Raw genomic sequence first — 18055 nt, forward strand, 5'->3', positions numbered from 1 at the left:
AAAAATACATATCCTTATATATTTTTTCATATGGGAATTATGTTATACTCTATTTCTAAGAGATAAGGTTCTTAAAACGGGTATTAACGACATCATTAATCGAATGTATAAATGGAAATGTAATTATGCATTCATGCCAATTTACACTGTTAACTGCAACCATGTTCATTGCATGTTATTAAATATACTGACTGTAAATGTTTCAGTACCTCTTCAGTTTTAGCTTTGTGTGGCATGTGGAAAACTGCACCTGCTTTCTTTACATCAAGGCTACTTGTATTTAAATGTGATAAGGAGCCGCTATACATCAACATGTTTCCGAAAAAAGCTGTTTTTGTACAGGTTGAAAGATAAGATTTTTTAGGTGTCAGCAGCTCATGGTCTATGTATAGGTTACATGCGTATTGTGTTGGGTACACAGTAAAGGGTATAAAACCCCTCTCTCACTCTGCAGCTAACCAGTTCATTTCCTGTAGGAAGTTTGAGGTAAGAGCTCCTACTCTACTGACATCTGCCCTCTGTTTCTTTATTGTTTAAAATTCTTACATGTGTTGACTAAATTATCCAGTGAACGATGAAAGTTGCTCACTGGAATCTCATTCAGTCCAGCAATCATTTTCAAGTTGTCTCATTATTGGAATGACTAGGTTTGATATGTGTTGCTGCTCTCTGCTGGCTCCCCCTGCAGGTCATTGGCCACCATGTTTGTCTATAAGGTGACTGTGGGTCTCCTGGCCCTGCTGCTGGTCTGCTCTGTCAGAGCTGAGGAAGAGGTGATATACACACAAACGTGACACACACTCAGACATACACGTCTGGCACATGGCTAGACAAGGACTCAACAGGCCAGAGAGAGATACTAAGGGGACCATATTCTACTATTTTCTTGTATTGCCACTCTGAGGTCCACTTATGACACTCATAAGGGTTTATGTACATAATTCTTTCATTTTTTATACCTTCTGCTACCTACCATACCTACTGTGGGGCAGTGGTGGCTCAGCGGTTAGAGCGCCTGGATATCGATAACAGGGTTGTGGGTTCGATTCCCGGGCTCGGCAAGCTGCCAATGTTGGGCCCTTGAGCAAGGCCCTCTCTGCTCCCCGGGCGCTGGAATTGGCTGCCCACCACTCTGGGTGTGTGTGTACTCACTGCCCCTAACACGTGTGAGTGTGTGTTCACTACCAGATGGGTTAAATGCGGAGGACACATTTCGCTGTACAGTGACAAACCTGCACCTTTACCTTTTTACTGTTCATGTATTATTAAGGTATTATTATATGTAAATGACCTCTATATTGTGCTTTATTTAAAAATTAGTCCAGACTAAAACTGTGTATATATAGAAACATAATGCTCATGACTCAGGTCCATGCATATAACAGCTAATTACTGTAAAATATGAAATTTTAACTTCTTTGATAAAAAGGTTGATCTGTATCTCCCAGACTGCAATCTTTTTACAGCAATATTTCAGTATTTTAGGAATACAAACCATAATGTTTCCACTGTAAATCTACAGCAGTTCTTTACAGTTTAGGAAAGTACATGTAGGCATAGAGCATGGGAATTTATAAAGTAATAGGCTAGTAGAAGTTAAAAAAGTTTTTTTGGCATTTTTAAAATACATGTCCAAATACTTTTTTTTTCATATGGGAATTGTGTTAGACTCCAACTTGTAAAAGATAAGGTTCTTGAAATGGGTGATTGGTGTGGCGCAACAGATGACACCACTACCGGCCAGTGAACTCCCACACCATGTGGGAGACTGGGGTTCAATTCCTGGTCTAGGTGACTATGCTGTGCTACACCAATAAGAGTCCTTGGGCAAGACTCCTAACACTACATGGGCCCACCTCTGTAATATGAGTACCCTTGTAAGTCACTCTGGATAAGTGCGTCAGCTAAATGCCATAAATGTAAATGTACTAACCACACATCAGTAGTTAAAAAGGTCATTTTTAGCTTGTGCCCAAGCTAAATTTCTGACCAGTAAATAAACAGCCATGTGTTCAATGTGATGCACTTTTGTTACACAATGTCAAATCAACTAAATTGTTAATTTTCCTAAAAAGCCAAACTCTGTGGGACTTTGGCAAATAAAGAACAAAGTGTGAACAAACATTTAAATGTTGTGTCCAAAACTTAGACCAGATGTTTTCATTTCCATAAATCATAAATGTCATGAAGTTTTTCTTTCATTTGGGCCTTTAAACAAACATTACTTTGCTGTGCTTAATTTGTCCTTTCAGCATCCAGTCAATTAACTTTCTGCCTTTTTTTTCTTTTCTTTTTTTTACATGGGCTACATGGGACTTCTCTTGTAGCCTGGTAAGTTGATATAAAATAAAATATCCAATACATAATAAACATACAAATAAATTACAGATAACTATATGTAATAAAGCTGTAGTGTTTTCTGCCTAATAGCTGTTGAAGGCATTTCTGCTGAGCTGTCTGTGGGAGAGCTGCTTGAGAGAGCCAACAGAGACATCTGTATGTATGACCGTACCTACACCCCCCTCTCCCTACACACTTAATTTATTCACATATCACAAATCATTGAAAATATGACTTGTTTGCCAACAGATCACTGTACTGCGTGCTGAACGAACTGTGTTGGGTTGATTGAAATGTTCTGCAACCTCTCTGCTGTGTGTGTTAGCTCGTGACTTTGATGAGCCTGAGCTGATTGGAGACATTGCTGTAAATGGTGAGAGGAATGCTGATCCCTGCACCTCCCGCGGCTGCATGTGGCCCAAGTATAGTGATGGCAAAGTCTACGTGCCCTACGTCATCGCCAACCATTACTGTACGCGAATGCCGTAACATTCATTTTTCTGTTTCTCTATCATTACTGGGATCTTCAGGTATGTCAGGTAGCCATTCGATTCTCATGTCATCCACAAAGGTTGCACTCAGAGAGTGAGGATGGATTTCAAACAGGATTCGTGGCAACCGGATCCCTACTAAATGCATTCCCAGCTATATTTTGAGGCAGGGCTTTTAGGGCTTTTTTTATATGTGTATTTGGGACAAGCCCAGAGAGTTGTCCTGAGTCCTTCGCAGTTTGCTGCTGCTCAACCGATGAGAGATGCGGTTATTAAAGGGAAACAGTAGCTATTTTAATGGCAGAAATAGCATAGTTTCTTTGTCGGGTCCACTTTAGGTGCTGTACTGTATCTGCTAAAGTAGGGGAATATTACTGGATACTGTCCCTCTTCAAATAATTGCACTGCATGTGCTTTGACAAAGAGCAAAGTGACTCCAGAGTGTCCGGGTGGTAATATTTTCTTGATCTCTATGTTCTCAGCCTCCCGGGAGCTGGAGGTCATCCAGCGTGGTTTGGACTCTTTCTCTTCCATCTCCTGCATCCGCTTCAAGCGCCGCTCCAATGAGAGGGACTACATCAGCATTGAGTCCCGCAATGGGTACACATTAGAATCATGCTTACAGTTACAGTGTTATGAAAACACTACTAATGTTAAACCAATATTAAAAATGTGTTAAAGATGAACACTTCCAGTGTTGACTTAACGCTGGCAAATTTTCTGCATGTTTATGTTACATTTGCTACACGTATATGTACACAAATTAGCCTTTCTGATCATAAATTCAAACTACTAAATAGTTAATAAAGTGCTTGGTAAGGAAAGTTTATACAGAAACTGTGAATATTTCAAGCCAATGCTGATCTGTTTTTGAAGTCATTCTGATGGTCGTTACCATGCCCAGCATGAGAACTGCGGATCATTATATTTGTTGTAGCTGATAAAGGAAGGTTAGCTTCAAAAACCATTTTTCATTATTACATGAAGCGTAGATTAAAAATCAGTCCGCTTCTGAGAGCAGTGATTAAACGTCACTTTCTTTTTTCTTGACAGATGCTACTCCTACGTTGGTCGCCTTGGCAATGGCCAGACTGTGTCTCTTTCCCGCAATGGCTGCATCTACCACAACACCGTCCAGCACGAGCTGCTCCATGCTCTGGGCTTCAACCACGAGCAGACCCGCAATGACCGTGACAACCACATCCGCGTCGTCTGGGAGAACATCATTGATGGTGCAGTTCCAATATTTTACACTCTAAAAACTACATTTCTTTGTCTCTTAAAAAACACAGCATGAGGCTGTCCATCTCATAGAACCACTGGACCTTTGAAAGAACTATTCAAACATGAGCGTTCTGTGTGATATCATTACCTGAAGATCCTACCTTTTATGGATGCATTTATCTGGTTGATAAGTATGTTCCGCAGGTAAAAACACTGTGTAACATTAAAATGAATTCATGCGAACATGAATGCAGTAAACAGTTAGAAAGAATTATTGATAAGTACTAGTTAAACCAGGTACTGGATGATTACTACAAGGGAAAAGGTTTTGAAATGGTCAAATAAAAACAATGACACATAAAATCACAACTTTTTGCATGAATATAATTTCATTTATTCTATTATTAGTCTTATCTCCAAGCAAATATAAACAAAATTTCTGCTTACTGAAGAAAAAAAAAATTAAAATATACTTTTCTGCGTTGCCATAGACCTTGGCTCTCGCACAGTATTGCATAAGGCCTTGTGTTTTCCTTTGATCATAAGGATTTTTAGGGCTTGTACTGTTCCACCACTGAGTATTTTGGTTTGAATTTGCTTTCTCATCAGACATGAAGCACAACTTCAACAAGATTGCCACCCTGAACCAGGGAACTCCTTATGACTACAACTCCGTCATGCAGTACCACAGGTCAGACGCTCACTAAATTACAGCAATCCACTTCACCGGTCTTCTTAAATATTTGCTGATATATAAATATCTTTTATCCACATTTGAAAAGCTGACTTTGCGTTATGTTCTTTCAGGACTGCTTTCTCTAAGAATGGTCTGCCCACCATGATCCCCATCCCCAACAGCAATGTACCCATCGGCCAGGCCACCCAGATGAGTCAAAATGACATCACCAGACTTAACAGACTCTACAATTGCTGTGAGTGTTTGACAGTAAATATATTCAGTTTTCAACGATAATATCATTTGTCCTCCATGTTTAACTACATCACTACAATGAAAATGAATCTCTGAAGAAAACAAAACTATCAAAATGCAGCTGACTAATTACACAATTTCTCGCTGTGCAGAGACTCGTGAGTGCTGCAGAGAGATGGTCAAGCTCTGATCGAACTCCTCTGGAACTGGAGCCTCTGCCTCTGTTGTGATGGCAGTTTGAATCAACTTAATTCAATAGTTTTAAGAATAAAATCGGTTAAAGCAGTCAAGTCATTCGTCTTTTGGTTCTTAATGCAATATGTCATAACTGAGTGAAAAAGAATACATGATAGAGGATATAATAACATATTTATTATATCCTCTATCATGCAATATGTACATATTTTACATATTTTACAATATATGATGCAGAGAGACCAGATCATGATTTGATAGAGGATATAATAACATATTTAATAAAATCATATTAGGCATCTTTTTTTTTCATTTTTCAGTCAGTGCTGCATTCACATTGAAAGACAATCAAAGTTATTACTAAATAAAAAGTAAGATACCATGATACATATGAAACTAAACAATTGGAAGGATTCTGCTAAAATAATTTACAATATTCATTCAGTTTAAGATAAGATAAGATAACATAATCCTTTATTAGTCCCACAGTGGGGAAATTCACATTTGGGGAAATTCACAATGGGGGAATAACACATTTTAGTCAAGCTGTCTAGCACTTTAAATACTATATAATTACCTGTATCCTAATTTTAATACTCTCCTCAAAGGGTTCCATTAATTCTAACCCAAAGAAATCACAATCAGTTTTCACATTACTGAATAGATCATACATCATACACACAGTGGTGATCAGACATTTGCCTTTGTCTCATTTCTCAGTGTTGGTTACGGATCCTCACTGTTGTGGATTGTATTTCAGACATTAAACAATGTTTTAACTAAACAATTAAATAATGTTTTCTTGTCTGGCCGTGTTTCTCAGATGTTACATCTAGGAATCTCTTAAGATGCTATAGGACCAGGTTCTTTGAGGTTCAGCCATCTTTCATTTGCTTATTTTACATATTTTACAAGTTATATATATAATGCAGAGAGACCAGTTCATGCAACATGATGTCTGGCATTATAGCCAAATAGAAGAGACAAACCTTTCTGACAAACTTTTGGTATTTAGGTAAAACCCTGTACTATTACTGTTCTGCATCAGTCCACATGCTTTCTTCACTATAGCTTGCATGTCTACAGCTGTCGACAAGGGGGGGGGGGGGTGCTCAAAGTACTAACTGTAGGGGGAGCCCAGTAGCATAAACACATACATTTGCATGTGATACTTCTTTTAGAAAAAAAATAAAGTTACACTCACCCCCTGGCAGTGGTTCTGTTCGTGGTTCAAAGTTTAATTTAATTTTGAACAATTTTGCTTTTTGATTCTCAAAACGTTTGGCCTGATTTTCACCCCCTGCTGGCCTGATAGAAATGATTATACTGACAGATTTCACCGTTTGCAACTTTGATGAGAATAGGACAGTATTCATTTGCAGCTAAAAAACAGGGATGAAAACATCTTGAAAAGTAGATGAGAACATTTATAGAATTAGAGGCAATTTATTATGTTTGGTCATTTCACTTGAAAAAGGTAAGATAAAAAAAACTATAAACTCTCTAGGACTCCAATGTATAAATTATTATACAAATATATTAGGATAAAAAAATTTAATGTATTTTATCTCAAGTGAAGTACTATAGATTGATCTAAAGGTTGATCTAAATAACAACTAATGTTGATCTAAATAACAACAAAAATGTCATGTGCAGTTTACTTAACTTAAAAACGTGCTGTTGCCTTAAATAAATGTAGCTTTAAGTTTCTTTTTTTTACCAAAATGAATAAGTTTATGTTTAAGTTTAGGTTATAATTATCATAGTGAATCCAGACTCTCAACTGAAGGAGAATAGCCTTATTGTTTTTAATATAACAATCTTTCATTGTTTAAATGACAATTATTAACTTGCCAAAAACACTGACAGCCTAGTCGTGTAGCATTGCAAGAGTGAACACTGCCATGTCAGCATATTTTACAGTGAATCAATAAATCAAACAAGTCTTATTTTCATTATTTCCAATTTAGTTATTCCGTCAAAAAAAATAAACTGTCAAAATGACACACAACATAAGCACAAAATGTGCATCTCTATTGGTGCTACTCAGTTGGTGGTACAAAAACCAGAATAATAGGACTTTCCATCATCCAAGTGGCAATAGAGCAGCAGTGGGGGCGGTTCCATTTTCTAATGTAAAGTGGCCTTCACTTAACTCGGCCCTCATGGAAAAACAAAGAAATGTATACCACGCTTTTTACAACCCACTTGTCCCCAACCTGTGACACACAGTGGGTTGTGAGTTTGAAATTAATGACAGATTGAGTAACTTAAAATCTGTTCTACATTTATAACAAAGTCAACTTATCAAGTGTTTCCAACATTCTTTCCCTTTTAGGTTAATGAATCTGTTAACTTTTGATTTAGTAGAGAGAAAGGGGATCCTCCCAGTGTCTTAGTTTCTCTTCATTTCTATTATTAATGTTCAAAAGTGTAGTAAAGTAGTGAATCTAAGAAGAGAAGGTTAAAATACAGTTTTGGGTAGGCTGGTAAAAATGTGGGTAAGCCACCCAGCTGGATTCTTTTTCATATAGAGCATTTCCCCAAATACTCTATATGTCCTGCAGTATCACAACAGGGTACAGCTGACCAGGGTACAATCCAAGCTTCCACCTTATTGTGATAGCAAGACTGTGTGCACTATGTGGAACTACTGTGTGCGCTAGGGTGGAACAGGAAAAGGATATTACTTTTACTTCCTTAGGTCCTTGGACTTTTTCAGTTGCTGGAGTGGGAACTAATTTTGGATAGCAATGCATACTTACTAAGCAGTGACTGAAGAAGAAAATAAGACAATGTTTCTGGTTGCTTTTTTGGCCTATAACTCATGCAATGACACCACTTGCAGAAAACAAATCAAATAAGGGGTTGACCCTTATAGAGGATAAGAAAACGAATTGCCCCTGTTATTTGAGCTGACCAAGGAGTAATACATGCCATATACATTTAAATAATGGTTTGGATACGTTCCTGGAACACTGTAAGAATGTCCGAAAAGATGTCCTGGCTCTGAATGACCACCATGAGCCACCATGACCCGATGAGGTTCGAATTCCAAGTCATGCTGCCTGCCATCAGCAGCCAGAGCCTGAGAGAGCACAATTTGCCTTGCTCTCTATGAGAGGGTAGATGGCTCTCTCTCTCCCCACATCATGCCGGCACAAGCATCTGCATCAGAGCTGGGTACCCAACGCTTTTCTCCGAGGCTGGTTGTGCATGTGTTGGAGGAGGCATTTGTCAGTCCCAGTGTAGGGAGCATTACATGTCATAGGGGGAGAGTACTAATAAGTGGGTTGGGTAATTGGCTAATTAATCTAAAATTGGGGAGGAAAATTTATACTATCTCTTGGAGCCTATATAAAAAGATCTTTACAACTTTTAAACGTACTCTAAAAACATCCTAAGGACATAATTTTGTTGGCTGGAGGTGTAGTCCATTAAGTTATTTTCTCAGGTAGGAATATTTGTTAGAAGCTTTTGTCGGCCACATGTTTACAGCCAAGCACAAAATTGAAAGTATTTTTTGAGGTTGTTTTGAGGACAGTACACTGCCACAACACAGTTAGTCACTCATGCATTTTGGAATTACTGGAATTTATAAACATTAATAAACAATTAGTAGTCAAATAAACATTTTGAGCTGCATCAATTGGAAATATTTGATTGACATCCCTCAGTAATTGAATAAAAGCTTTAGGCAATTGGAAAATAATTATGTAACTAGCCCCAAACCTGTACACCTGTGAAGCTTTGCAGCATATAAACAAGGCCTAGGAGAAAGAAAGATCTGGAAAAAATCTTATCTGTCATATATATATAGATCCATAACTGGGAACCACTTTGTACTGGCCAGGGAAAACTGCATCTGCTTTCTTCACATCAAGGACGCATATTTTTAAACTTGATAAAGAGCTGCTATATATTAGCACAGTCCATAGGAATCCTCGTTCTGTACATTCACGTTAATAGATAAGTGTTTCCAGGAGTCAGCAGCTCCACATCCACGTATAGCTGACATACTTACACAGTAAAGGGTATAAAACCCCTCTCCCCTGCTGCAACTGAACAGTTCATTTCCTTTAGGAGGTCTGAGGTAAGAGCTCCCACTCTACTGACATCTGCCCTCTGTTTCTTTACTGCTTTAAACTCTTACATTTGCTGTTTTGTCTATAAGTTGCAGATCACAGTTGGTCTCTGGACTCTCATTCAGTCCAGCGATCATTTTCAAGCTGTCTCATTATTGGAATGACTGGGTTTGATATGTCTGTCTGCTGGCTCCCCCTGCAGGCCTGTAGCCATTATGTTTGTCAATAAGGTGACTGTGGGTCTACTGGCCCTGCTGGTGGTCTGCTCTGTCAAAGCTGAGGAGGAGGTGAGATTAACACACATGCATATGCACATGCTCACACATGTGAATATGTTCACACACTGGTATTTAACTGGAGAAGGTTTTAGAGGCAGTATGCACATACTACTCTATTATTCGTTCCTTTCAAAGTGTTGTGAATTAATATTTTGTCTCTTTTTTCATGGGTGATGTGTCACTCTTTCTGTAGCATGGTAAATCATGTGCATTCGACTTATCAAAATACGTATTCCTCACATATACACAAAATATGACCATTAAATGTTTCTAGCAAAATAAATTATTGATATTAAAAAGAGCATCATTCCAAGGTACATATTATAACTTCCCACAGGTCCCACAGATTTTCATTATATCTCTTTACATTACAAGTTTTTTTCACTGTGCTTTTAAGACTTGTGTATGTAAATGACCTCAGTTCAGGCTGAAACACTTCATATAACTTCTTATAAGTGGGAGGAGCTAAACTGCTCTAGACTAAATTGGAGGACATATGTAACGCTTTTTCTGACATCTGTATCACAAATACAATGAATACAAAACAGCTGTTATGAAAGCTTAGCACTTACATAATGTACATTTGCATAATGATTATGTAGTGCATTTGCATAATTGTTAATGATTGTGTGTTGATCAACTTGTACTGTAGCCGTTGAGGACCCCTCTGCTGAGCTGTCTGTGGGAGAACTGCTGGAGAGAGCTAATAGAGACATCAGTATGTACACAAACAGTATCAGCCAAACACATAACACTGTGATATAGAGCTAGAACTTTGTAATTGCACATAATATTACACATGCATTGTTTTTTGTGTGAAAATAAATAAGATGTCCTATGCAAAATCAGTCTTATGCAAATGTTTGTGCAGCCCTGATTAAATCATGTGAGTTTTAGATTTCTAAATGACTGTAGTTGTTTTGCTCAATTTAACATATTGCAGAAAGATTAAAGAAATGGTTGTGCCAAAGTAATGACATTGATTGTGCTTTTGTTTTAATATTTGTATTAATAATTATTAAATTAATCTGTCTAAAAATTATGAAAAAAACAGTTGTTATTCCTGTGGAGGATTTGTTTACTTTTTTCATTTTTTGTTCACGCTTGTATTATTTGAATGGGATGTCCAAGCTTTTGTATATGACGTCGCTTTAAAGTGGATTGTTTTACATTATAATGAACCCATGCTTTCAAAGTGACCAGCATTTCTAATTTATAAGGATATGAAAACAATAGCTAGCTTTTACATTAACTTTAATAATGTTGAGAACATAACTCTTTTCCTATTGTTAATAATACTGGGAAGTTTAGCTCAGTGGTGAAGCATTAATTTTATATAGGTCTGTGAGTTTCCACTGTTTTTATTTTAGTTTAAGCAATGAAACAGTTGAGAATATTTGTAAATGCAGAGCTGACAACTGACAATCATATCCGTACTGCAGTCTGATACAGTGTGTGTTGGTACAGTCATATGTAAAAACAAATGACATGTTTTGTTGATTTTCTATGTAAAAAATTCTATTTATCTGCTTATGTTGACATTTTGTTAAAGCCACATCAACTAAGCATGTAATTTTATCTGGTCTGTCCAAATATTTTTGACAAAATGTATCCACATTCGTTTATATCACTGAAACCTTAGACACAATGCTCCAGGACTGCCCATTTTTACTTGAAGAAATGTTCATGCTCCATGACCTTTCTTGTGTTTCCATTAGCTCGTGACTTTGATGAGCCTGAGCTGATTGGAGACATTGCTGTTGATGATAAGAGGAATGCTGATCCCTGTACCTCCCGTGGGTGTATGTGGCCCAAATCCAGTGATGGCAAAGTCTACGTGCCCTACGTCATCTCCAACCAGTACTGTACGTCAGTGATAAACTCCTTTCTCTTTTTTATATGGTTTGTCCTACTGTACTGTGTACTAAACTTGATACTAATGCATAGTTGTAGCTTCCAAATCTGTTCAGCTGTTCAACTGTGCTGCAATGCATGTTTGTCTAAGGCAGGGGTGAGCAGCTAAGGACTGGAATCCAGTACATTAGTGATTTCCCTAACTTGCTCACCTACTAAACCCTGCAATTAATGGTTGAGTTGAATGAGGTATGCTTGAGAAGGAAAACACCAAGACTGTAAAAACCTTTCCAGTACCGCAGTTCTCCACCCCTGGTTTAAGATTTTGTGTTCACAAGAGCCAAGTGTAGCAGAGTAGGTAATACGTAGCATCTAACAGAACATCTAACTTGTATACCCTCAGCCTCCCGGGAGGTGCAGGTCATCCAGCGTGGACTGGACTCCTTTTCCTCTGTTTCCTGCATCCGCTTTATGCGGCGCTCCAGCCAGCGGGATTACCTCAGCATTGAGTCCCGCAATGGGTATGCATTACACTTCCACCCACAGTTTAGAGGGAAAAAGCTTCTTCACTGAAATGACTGTATTTCAATGGAATAATTCACCTGCCATGCTCATCCAGTCAGAGTTTAAACACTCATCTTACATAATGTCAACTGATTCAAGACCTTGAGACCTTACAAACAAGGAACCTACCCCTATCAAGATGGTAGATCACTTTACTTCTTGACTAGCATAACTAACATGACAACACTGGTCGACTGGCATGACCAGTTTGACCAATATGATTGGCTGGCATGACCAATGACCAAGCATAAATCAACATGGCCAGTTGGTGAAATTACAGGGTTGTGGATAGAGCACAGTACCACAAGGTGACACAGCAGGGCGTGATTTGACTAGAACAGCAGAATTAGGTTTAGACCTAAAAACACAGACTGGAAGCACTTAAATCTGACTCCCTGTTTATTTGGCAGATGCTACTCCTATGTTGGACGCCGTGGAAATGCCCAGACTGTGTCTTTGGCTCGCAGTGGCTGTGTCTACCACAAAACTGTCCAGCACGAGCTGCTCCATGCTCTGGGCTTCAACCACGAGCAGACCCGCAGTGACCGAGACAACCACATCCGCGTCATGTGGGAGAACATTGTTGATGGTAAAGTTCTGACATTTTCCACTTTTAGAGCAAGAGCATTATGACCATTATTAGCACGCTAGACCATTATTTTATTGTTAATACTTGATACTCATTATAATATTTAATCCGGTAATAGACATACCCATACTTGCATGCTCAGCTGAGCTGTTTTTGTTCCCCCCATATTTACATCACACATGGCACATCAGTGTCACGACAGTGCAGCATATGTAAAACTCAAGCAGTCATACCTCCATTTCACACTACCTACAATTCAGCTGCATAAGGGAGAACTACTCCAAGCAGAAATATCAGCTATTTTCTCCTTTACCAACCAGCAGATTTGTGTACTGAACTCAAATATTCAGATTTTGCCTAGCTTAAAGATATCTTTTGGATCCTAGCCTATGCAATTTGACTAAGGATATTTTCTGGCTAAGTAAACAGTGAAGCACTCAGGATAAGAGCGTCTGCTAAATAACTTAAATGGAAATGGAAATTTCTGAATCCAATAGCAAGATCAATCCAGCTCGAGTGCTTAATTCTTTTGCTTTATTGAATAATTTGAAGTTTCTGAAGTTTCTGATTTTGGTTTGCATTCACTCTCATAAAGAGGGCCGGCTCTGTCCTGGGGTGCTTCTTAGACCCAGTGCAGGTGGTGGGAGACAGAAGGTTGACTGCCAAGCTGGCATCCATGCTGGAGAACAGCTCCCACCCCATGCATGAGACTCTGGCAGCACTGGGCAGCTCCTTTAGTGACAGGCTGCTTCATCCCATCCCAAGTGTGTGAAGGAGCGGTATCGCAGGTCCTTCCTTCCTGCTGCCGTCAGACTGCACAACCAGCACTGCTCCCAGCGGACCACATACCCACACACACACACACACACACATGTTCAGGGAACAGAGATCCCTCAATGTAAAAATACTATACCACACACATGTGCAATTAAGAGTCATTTGCAATAACCTGTAAATAATAGTTACTGCTTTTTTAATTCTTATTTATATTGTGTATATAGTGTAAATTATTTATCTACATATTTTTGTAACGGAGTGTCTTGCTATCCCTTTCTGCTGTGACACTGAGAATTTCCCCACTGTGGGACTAATAAAGGACTATCTTATCTTATATCAGGCATGAAGCACAACTTCAACAAGATTGCCACCCTGAACCAGGGAACTCCCTACGACTACAACTCTGTCATGCAGTACCACAAGTGAGCTCCTCGCCAAATTACAGCAATATGTTACATTCATTCTCTTTAATACTGTCTCTGTTTTACATCTGCTAAATGACCAGAGTCTAAACACACATGATATTTAACAGTGAGAACATTGTGAGAAACACTGACTTTCTTTTGTGTTATTATATTTCAGGACTGCTTTCTCCAAGAATGGTAAGCCCACCATGGTTCCCATTCCTAACAGCAATGTACCCTTTGGTCAGGCAACTCAGATGAGCCAAAATGACATTAACAGACTCAACAGACTCTACAAATGCTGTGAGTGTTTGCCATAATGTTATACAGTCGATTCATTTAAACAGGACTTTTTAATGTGCTCATTGTCCTCTGAAATCGAGGCTCTCTAGGGAGCATAATACATTTTCAGTTTATATGGGGAAAATATGCAGATTTACAAACTGAACATTTTTCTCTTTTCACAGAGACTCAGAAGGCTTCACAGGAGCCTCCGATCAAGGCCCTCTAGAGGAATGTGAGAAGATACATCAGTGTTCGCTGCTCAAAGCTGCTTGACTGCTCAGTCTCAGAAATAAAAAAAAAAAGCATTTCCAGTGTGCTGCCATTCCTCTTATAGAATGCTGTCGAAATCAGTGGTGACAATTCTCATTAGCGAATGGAAAAAATCCGAATCCACTTTCTTAAAATATAAATATAAAAGAATGATCAAAAGGTTCTCATTATATTTAGTTCAAATATATTCACCAAGATACAATTTGATTGACTATAATGAAATACTAAGAGCCAGGGAGAATTGTCCTGTTTTTTTGTTGTTGCTGACTGGTTAGCTGTTAGCTTGCTAGCTAGCTGGGTAGCACATTAATGAGGATTTCTGCTGTTCATGAACTCTACATTCATGCTGACTTAACCCCTCTTCTCACAAAGGGGTCATCTAACGAACCTAGCTTGAGCTAATGCGCTATTGCTCTGGCTCTTAAAATGGTAATGGGGATTACCCAAAAGGGAAAAGGCAAGGACAAATTGACAAGGGCAAGTTAAAGAGTATTAAACTGGATGAAAGAAGAAATCTGGGGCGTTGTTTTGTAGGTCTTCACACAAAGACCAATTCCACCATTTAAAAATATATATATATTTCTGTATAATACAGTCATTGTTAACAAAGTAATTCATGTAGGTTTGGTGAGAAATGGTGCACAGTAACATACTGATTCAGATTCCTTTAGAGTGGAGGTTCAGGGTCTAACAGAATTAAACAGACTTGTTGAATTGTCGTTTCACTCATACACAGTGCACAGTAATGCAAAATCACCTTCTACCAGACAGTGCGTAAGGACAGGGTGGGGCTGTCTACAATGCTGGTGGCTTTGTAAATGCAATGCGTGGTGTAAATGTCATTAATGGAGCGGGGGCAAGACCTGGATGATCTTCTCAGCTGTCCTCACTATCCGCTGTATTGCAGTCAGAGACTTTGCAATTCCCAAACCAGACAGTGACACCGTCATCAAGACGCTCTATACAGTCACTCTGTAGAACAGGGTGGGAAGGGTAGGCAGAGAGGAGCTTTGCCCAGTCTACGCTGGAAGTAGAACTGCTGCTTGGCTCTCTTAACGTTGAGTATCCATATTATCTAGGTGGGTGAGGGCCAGGCAGAGTGTGTTGGAGATGACATTGTCCAACAGTTGGGATGATATGCAAATTACAGTGGGTCCAGTGAGGAGACAGCTGGTTCTTGATGTGCCTCATAATTGGAAACATTTTATTTATAAGCTTTCCGTGAGATTTATTTTAGAGCCGTTAAGAACTGAGATCTGGTTCCTGTTGCCATCATTGTGAACAAATTTGACTCAATACATTTTTTCTAAAATGGGGCGTTTCACATCAAACCACTCTAAAAGATATAATTTCTTCTTTAACCATTTAATTATGTCTGGAAATCAGCGGAATGTTTTTTTAGTCCACCTTTGAAATATTTAAAATAGAAAGTGAAAGGGCAGCAGCTATGTTACTCTGCTGATAGCAGTCCAGCCATAGCTCATCTTATTGCAGGGCAGTAAAGAGGCAGAGGCAATGTGTCTCTCTAAACAACGTGCATCACACAGGTCACCTGCTGCATGACCTACTTCCTCCTACAAGAGGAGAATGCAGTGCAACATGGGAGCAACACTCATAAACATGCAAGAGCTAACCTGCATGTTTCTTATGAATTCTCCCTGACCTGCAGCTATATAAAGAACGTTTCAGGCTGTAACACTCAAATCTCCCAGGGTTTTAGTTTTACTAACTAACTAAATGTTAGTTTGCCTTTGAGGCTTAAAGGAACTTAAAATTCCATGTTTTCTTTTTTTCCCTGCATTTATACATAGACCACATACCTGTAAAAATATACACCCCCCTCCAATAACATCACTGATTTATTTCACTATATTTCTCAGTGTAAACTGGGAGGTGCTAATCTTCATCCCACAGTATTCTCACGAGGCTGACGTGGTTTGTTCTGCCCACACAGTTTAAACAAACCTATCTCAGATAGCAAGGTGTTGTTGACACATCATTGATTTTTGATCTGAATCTTCATTTTGGTTGAGGCTGAAATTTTAATATCAATACTATGTTGGATCAATGGTAAAGTATTGATGAAAGTTCCTAACGTTCCATGACCTTGATATGCTTCTTATTAAGCCACTCCTTTGTTTCCTTGGCTGTATGTTTTGGGTCGTTGTCGTGCTGGAAGACCCATCCACGACCCATTTTCAGTGCCCTGGCAGAGGCAAGGAGGTTGTCACCCAGGATTTTGTGATACATGGCCCCGTTCATTTTCCCGTCGATGCTGTGAAGTTGGCTTGTGCCCTTAAAAGAAAAACTCAATTTTGGTCTCATCTGACCACAGCACCTTTTCCCAGTCTCCCAATGTTTTTTTTGGAGAATGTGGTCCCAGCTGCCTTGAGATCATTAACCAGCTCCTCCCGTGTAGTTCTTGGCTGATTTTTAACCTCTCATGATCAGTGAGACTCCACGAGATGATATCTTGCACGGAGCTCCAGGCCTCGGTCGATTGACAGTAATGTTGTACTTCGTCCACTTTCGAATAATTGCACCAACAGTTGTCACCTTCTCATCCAGCTTCTCACTTATGGCTTTGTAACCCATTTCAGCCTTGTGTAGGACAACAATTTTGTCCCTGACATCTTTAGACAGCTCTTTAGTCTTGCCCATGGTGGAGATGTTGGAGTGTCACTGAGTCTCTTGGCAGGTGGCCTTTTAAACAGGTGACAATTTGGGACAGGTGTCTCTCATGCAGATAACGACTTCACTGAGATTAGGGTGTGTCAGTGGTCTGTGGGAGCTAACATTAGTCAGTGTTTTTAGGTGATCAAATACTTAGTTCCCTCAATGAAATGCAAAGTATTTTTTATTTAAATATTATTTCCTTTTCTAGATTTTCTTTTTGATACTCCATCTCTCACTGTTAAAATGAAGCTACCATAAAAATCATAGACTGTTTAATTATTTGTCAGAGTACAAACTTTCAAAATCAGTGGGGGATCAAATACTTATTTCCTCCACTGAATACATTAAGTTATAGTATACTGGAAGATCACGTAACAGAGCTCACAGACCTAAACAAATATTTTATAACATTAAAATGTTCCATTTCTGAGTGACAACTGATAATATATTCAGTTCTAACTGAATATTGATTATTTAAAAGCATTTAACAAAATTACCTTTACATTACTGTGGCAAAACGTCTGGTTGTGACTGAAGATTTTAGCCAGCTAAGTAGCTATGTTAGAGGAATATGTTACTTTTATTGCTCACAGAATGTCAGGCTAGCGCACCAAATAAGTAGCAGACTAGTTTACCTGTGGATAGTGTGAATTAAATTATCAAGAGGAAAATGTAACTAGCTAGATAACATTGTGTAGTAATGATATCTGACTTTAATGTTTTAAACAGAGCTGTAAAAAAAGCAAGCTTTTTAAAGAAGCTTTTAAAGAAAAAAGTTATTTAATACAATAAGGAATTACTTCCTTGCCTCGAATAAGCTATAGGCTCTGCTATGCACTGTCAGGTCTGGGGCGGACTCGAGCCATGGCCCGCAGGCTCCCTTAAGGTTTGATTCCTTGTGTCGGTTCAGTGTTTTGTTCATACTCATGTGTTTGGTTCAGTTCATTTGTTTTCTCACATGTTCCTAGTTTTGTTAATTATGTCAGGTCTTGTTCGCTTTATGTGTTTCACCTGAGGCTTGGGGTACTTAAGGAGCTTGGCTACAGAGCTCCTCGCCGAAAATTGTAAGTTCAGAGCCTCGAGGTAGCCCGA

At 38.9% G+C, this 18055-nt stretch overlaps 2 protein-coding genes across 2 annotated transcripts in view; both read left to right on the forward strand.

Moving 5' to 3' along the window:
- Positions 1 to 701: 701 nt before the first annotated feature.
- On the forward strand, positions 702 to 5313 carry LOC140547785 (high choriolytic enzyme 1-like). The gene is made up of 8 exons (XM_072670975.1): positions 702 to 750; positions 2431 to 2496; positions 2666 to 2812; positions 3314 to 3431; positions 3885 to 4063; positions 4665 to 4746; positions 4863 to 4987; positions 5139 to 5313. Coding segments are annotated over exons 1-8 (768 nt in total). The 3' UTR covers positions 5141 to 5313.
- Positions 5314 to 9481: 4168 nt separating this feature from the next.
- LOC140548015 (low choriolytic enzyme-like) overlaps positions 9482 to 18055 on the forward strand; it is a 38356-nt gene continuing 29782 nt past the window's right edge. Inside the window, exons 1-7 of the mRNA XM_072671364.1 lie at positions 9482 to 9553; positions 10205 to 10262; positions 11263 to 11409; positions 11802 to 11919; positions 12373 to 12551; positions 13669 to 13750; positions 13911 to 14035. Of these exons, the coding sequence (XP_072527465.1) occupies positions 9482 to 9553; positions 10205 to 10262; positions 11263 to 11409; positions 11802 to 11919; positions 12373 to 12551; positions 13669 to 13750; positions 13911 to 14035 (781 nt within the window). The remainder of the gene's footprint in view (positions 9554 to 10204; positions 10263 to 11262; positions 11410 to 11801; positions 11920 to 12372; positions 12552 to 13668; positions 13751 to 13910; positions 14036 to 18055) is intronic.

This window comes from Salminus brasiliensis, chromosome 25, assembly GCF_030463535.1.
Source record: "Salminus brasiliensis chromosome 25, fSalBra1.hap2, whole genome shotgun sequence".
NCBI classification, from domain to species: Eukaryota; Metazoa; Chordata; class Actinopteri; order Characiformes; family Bryconidae; genus Salminus; species Salminus brasiliensis.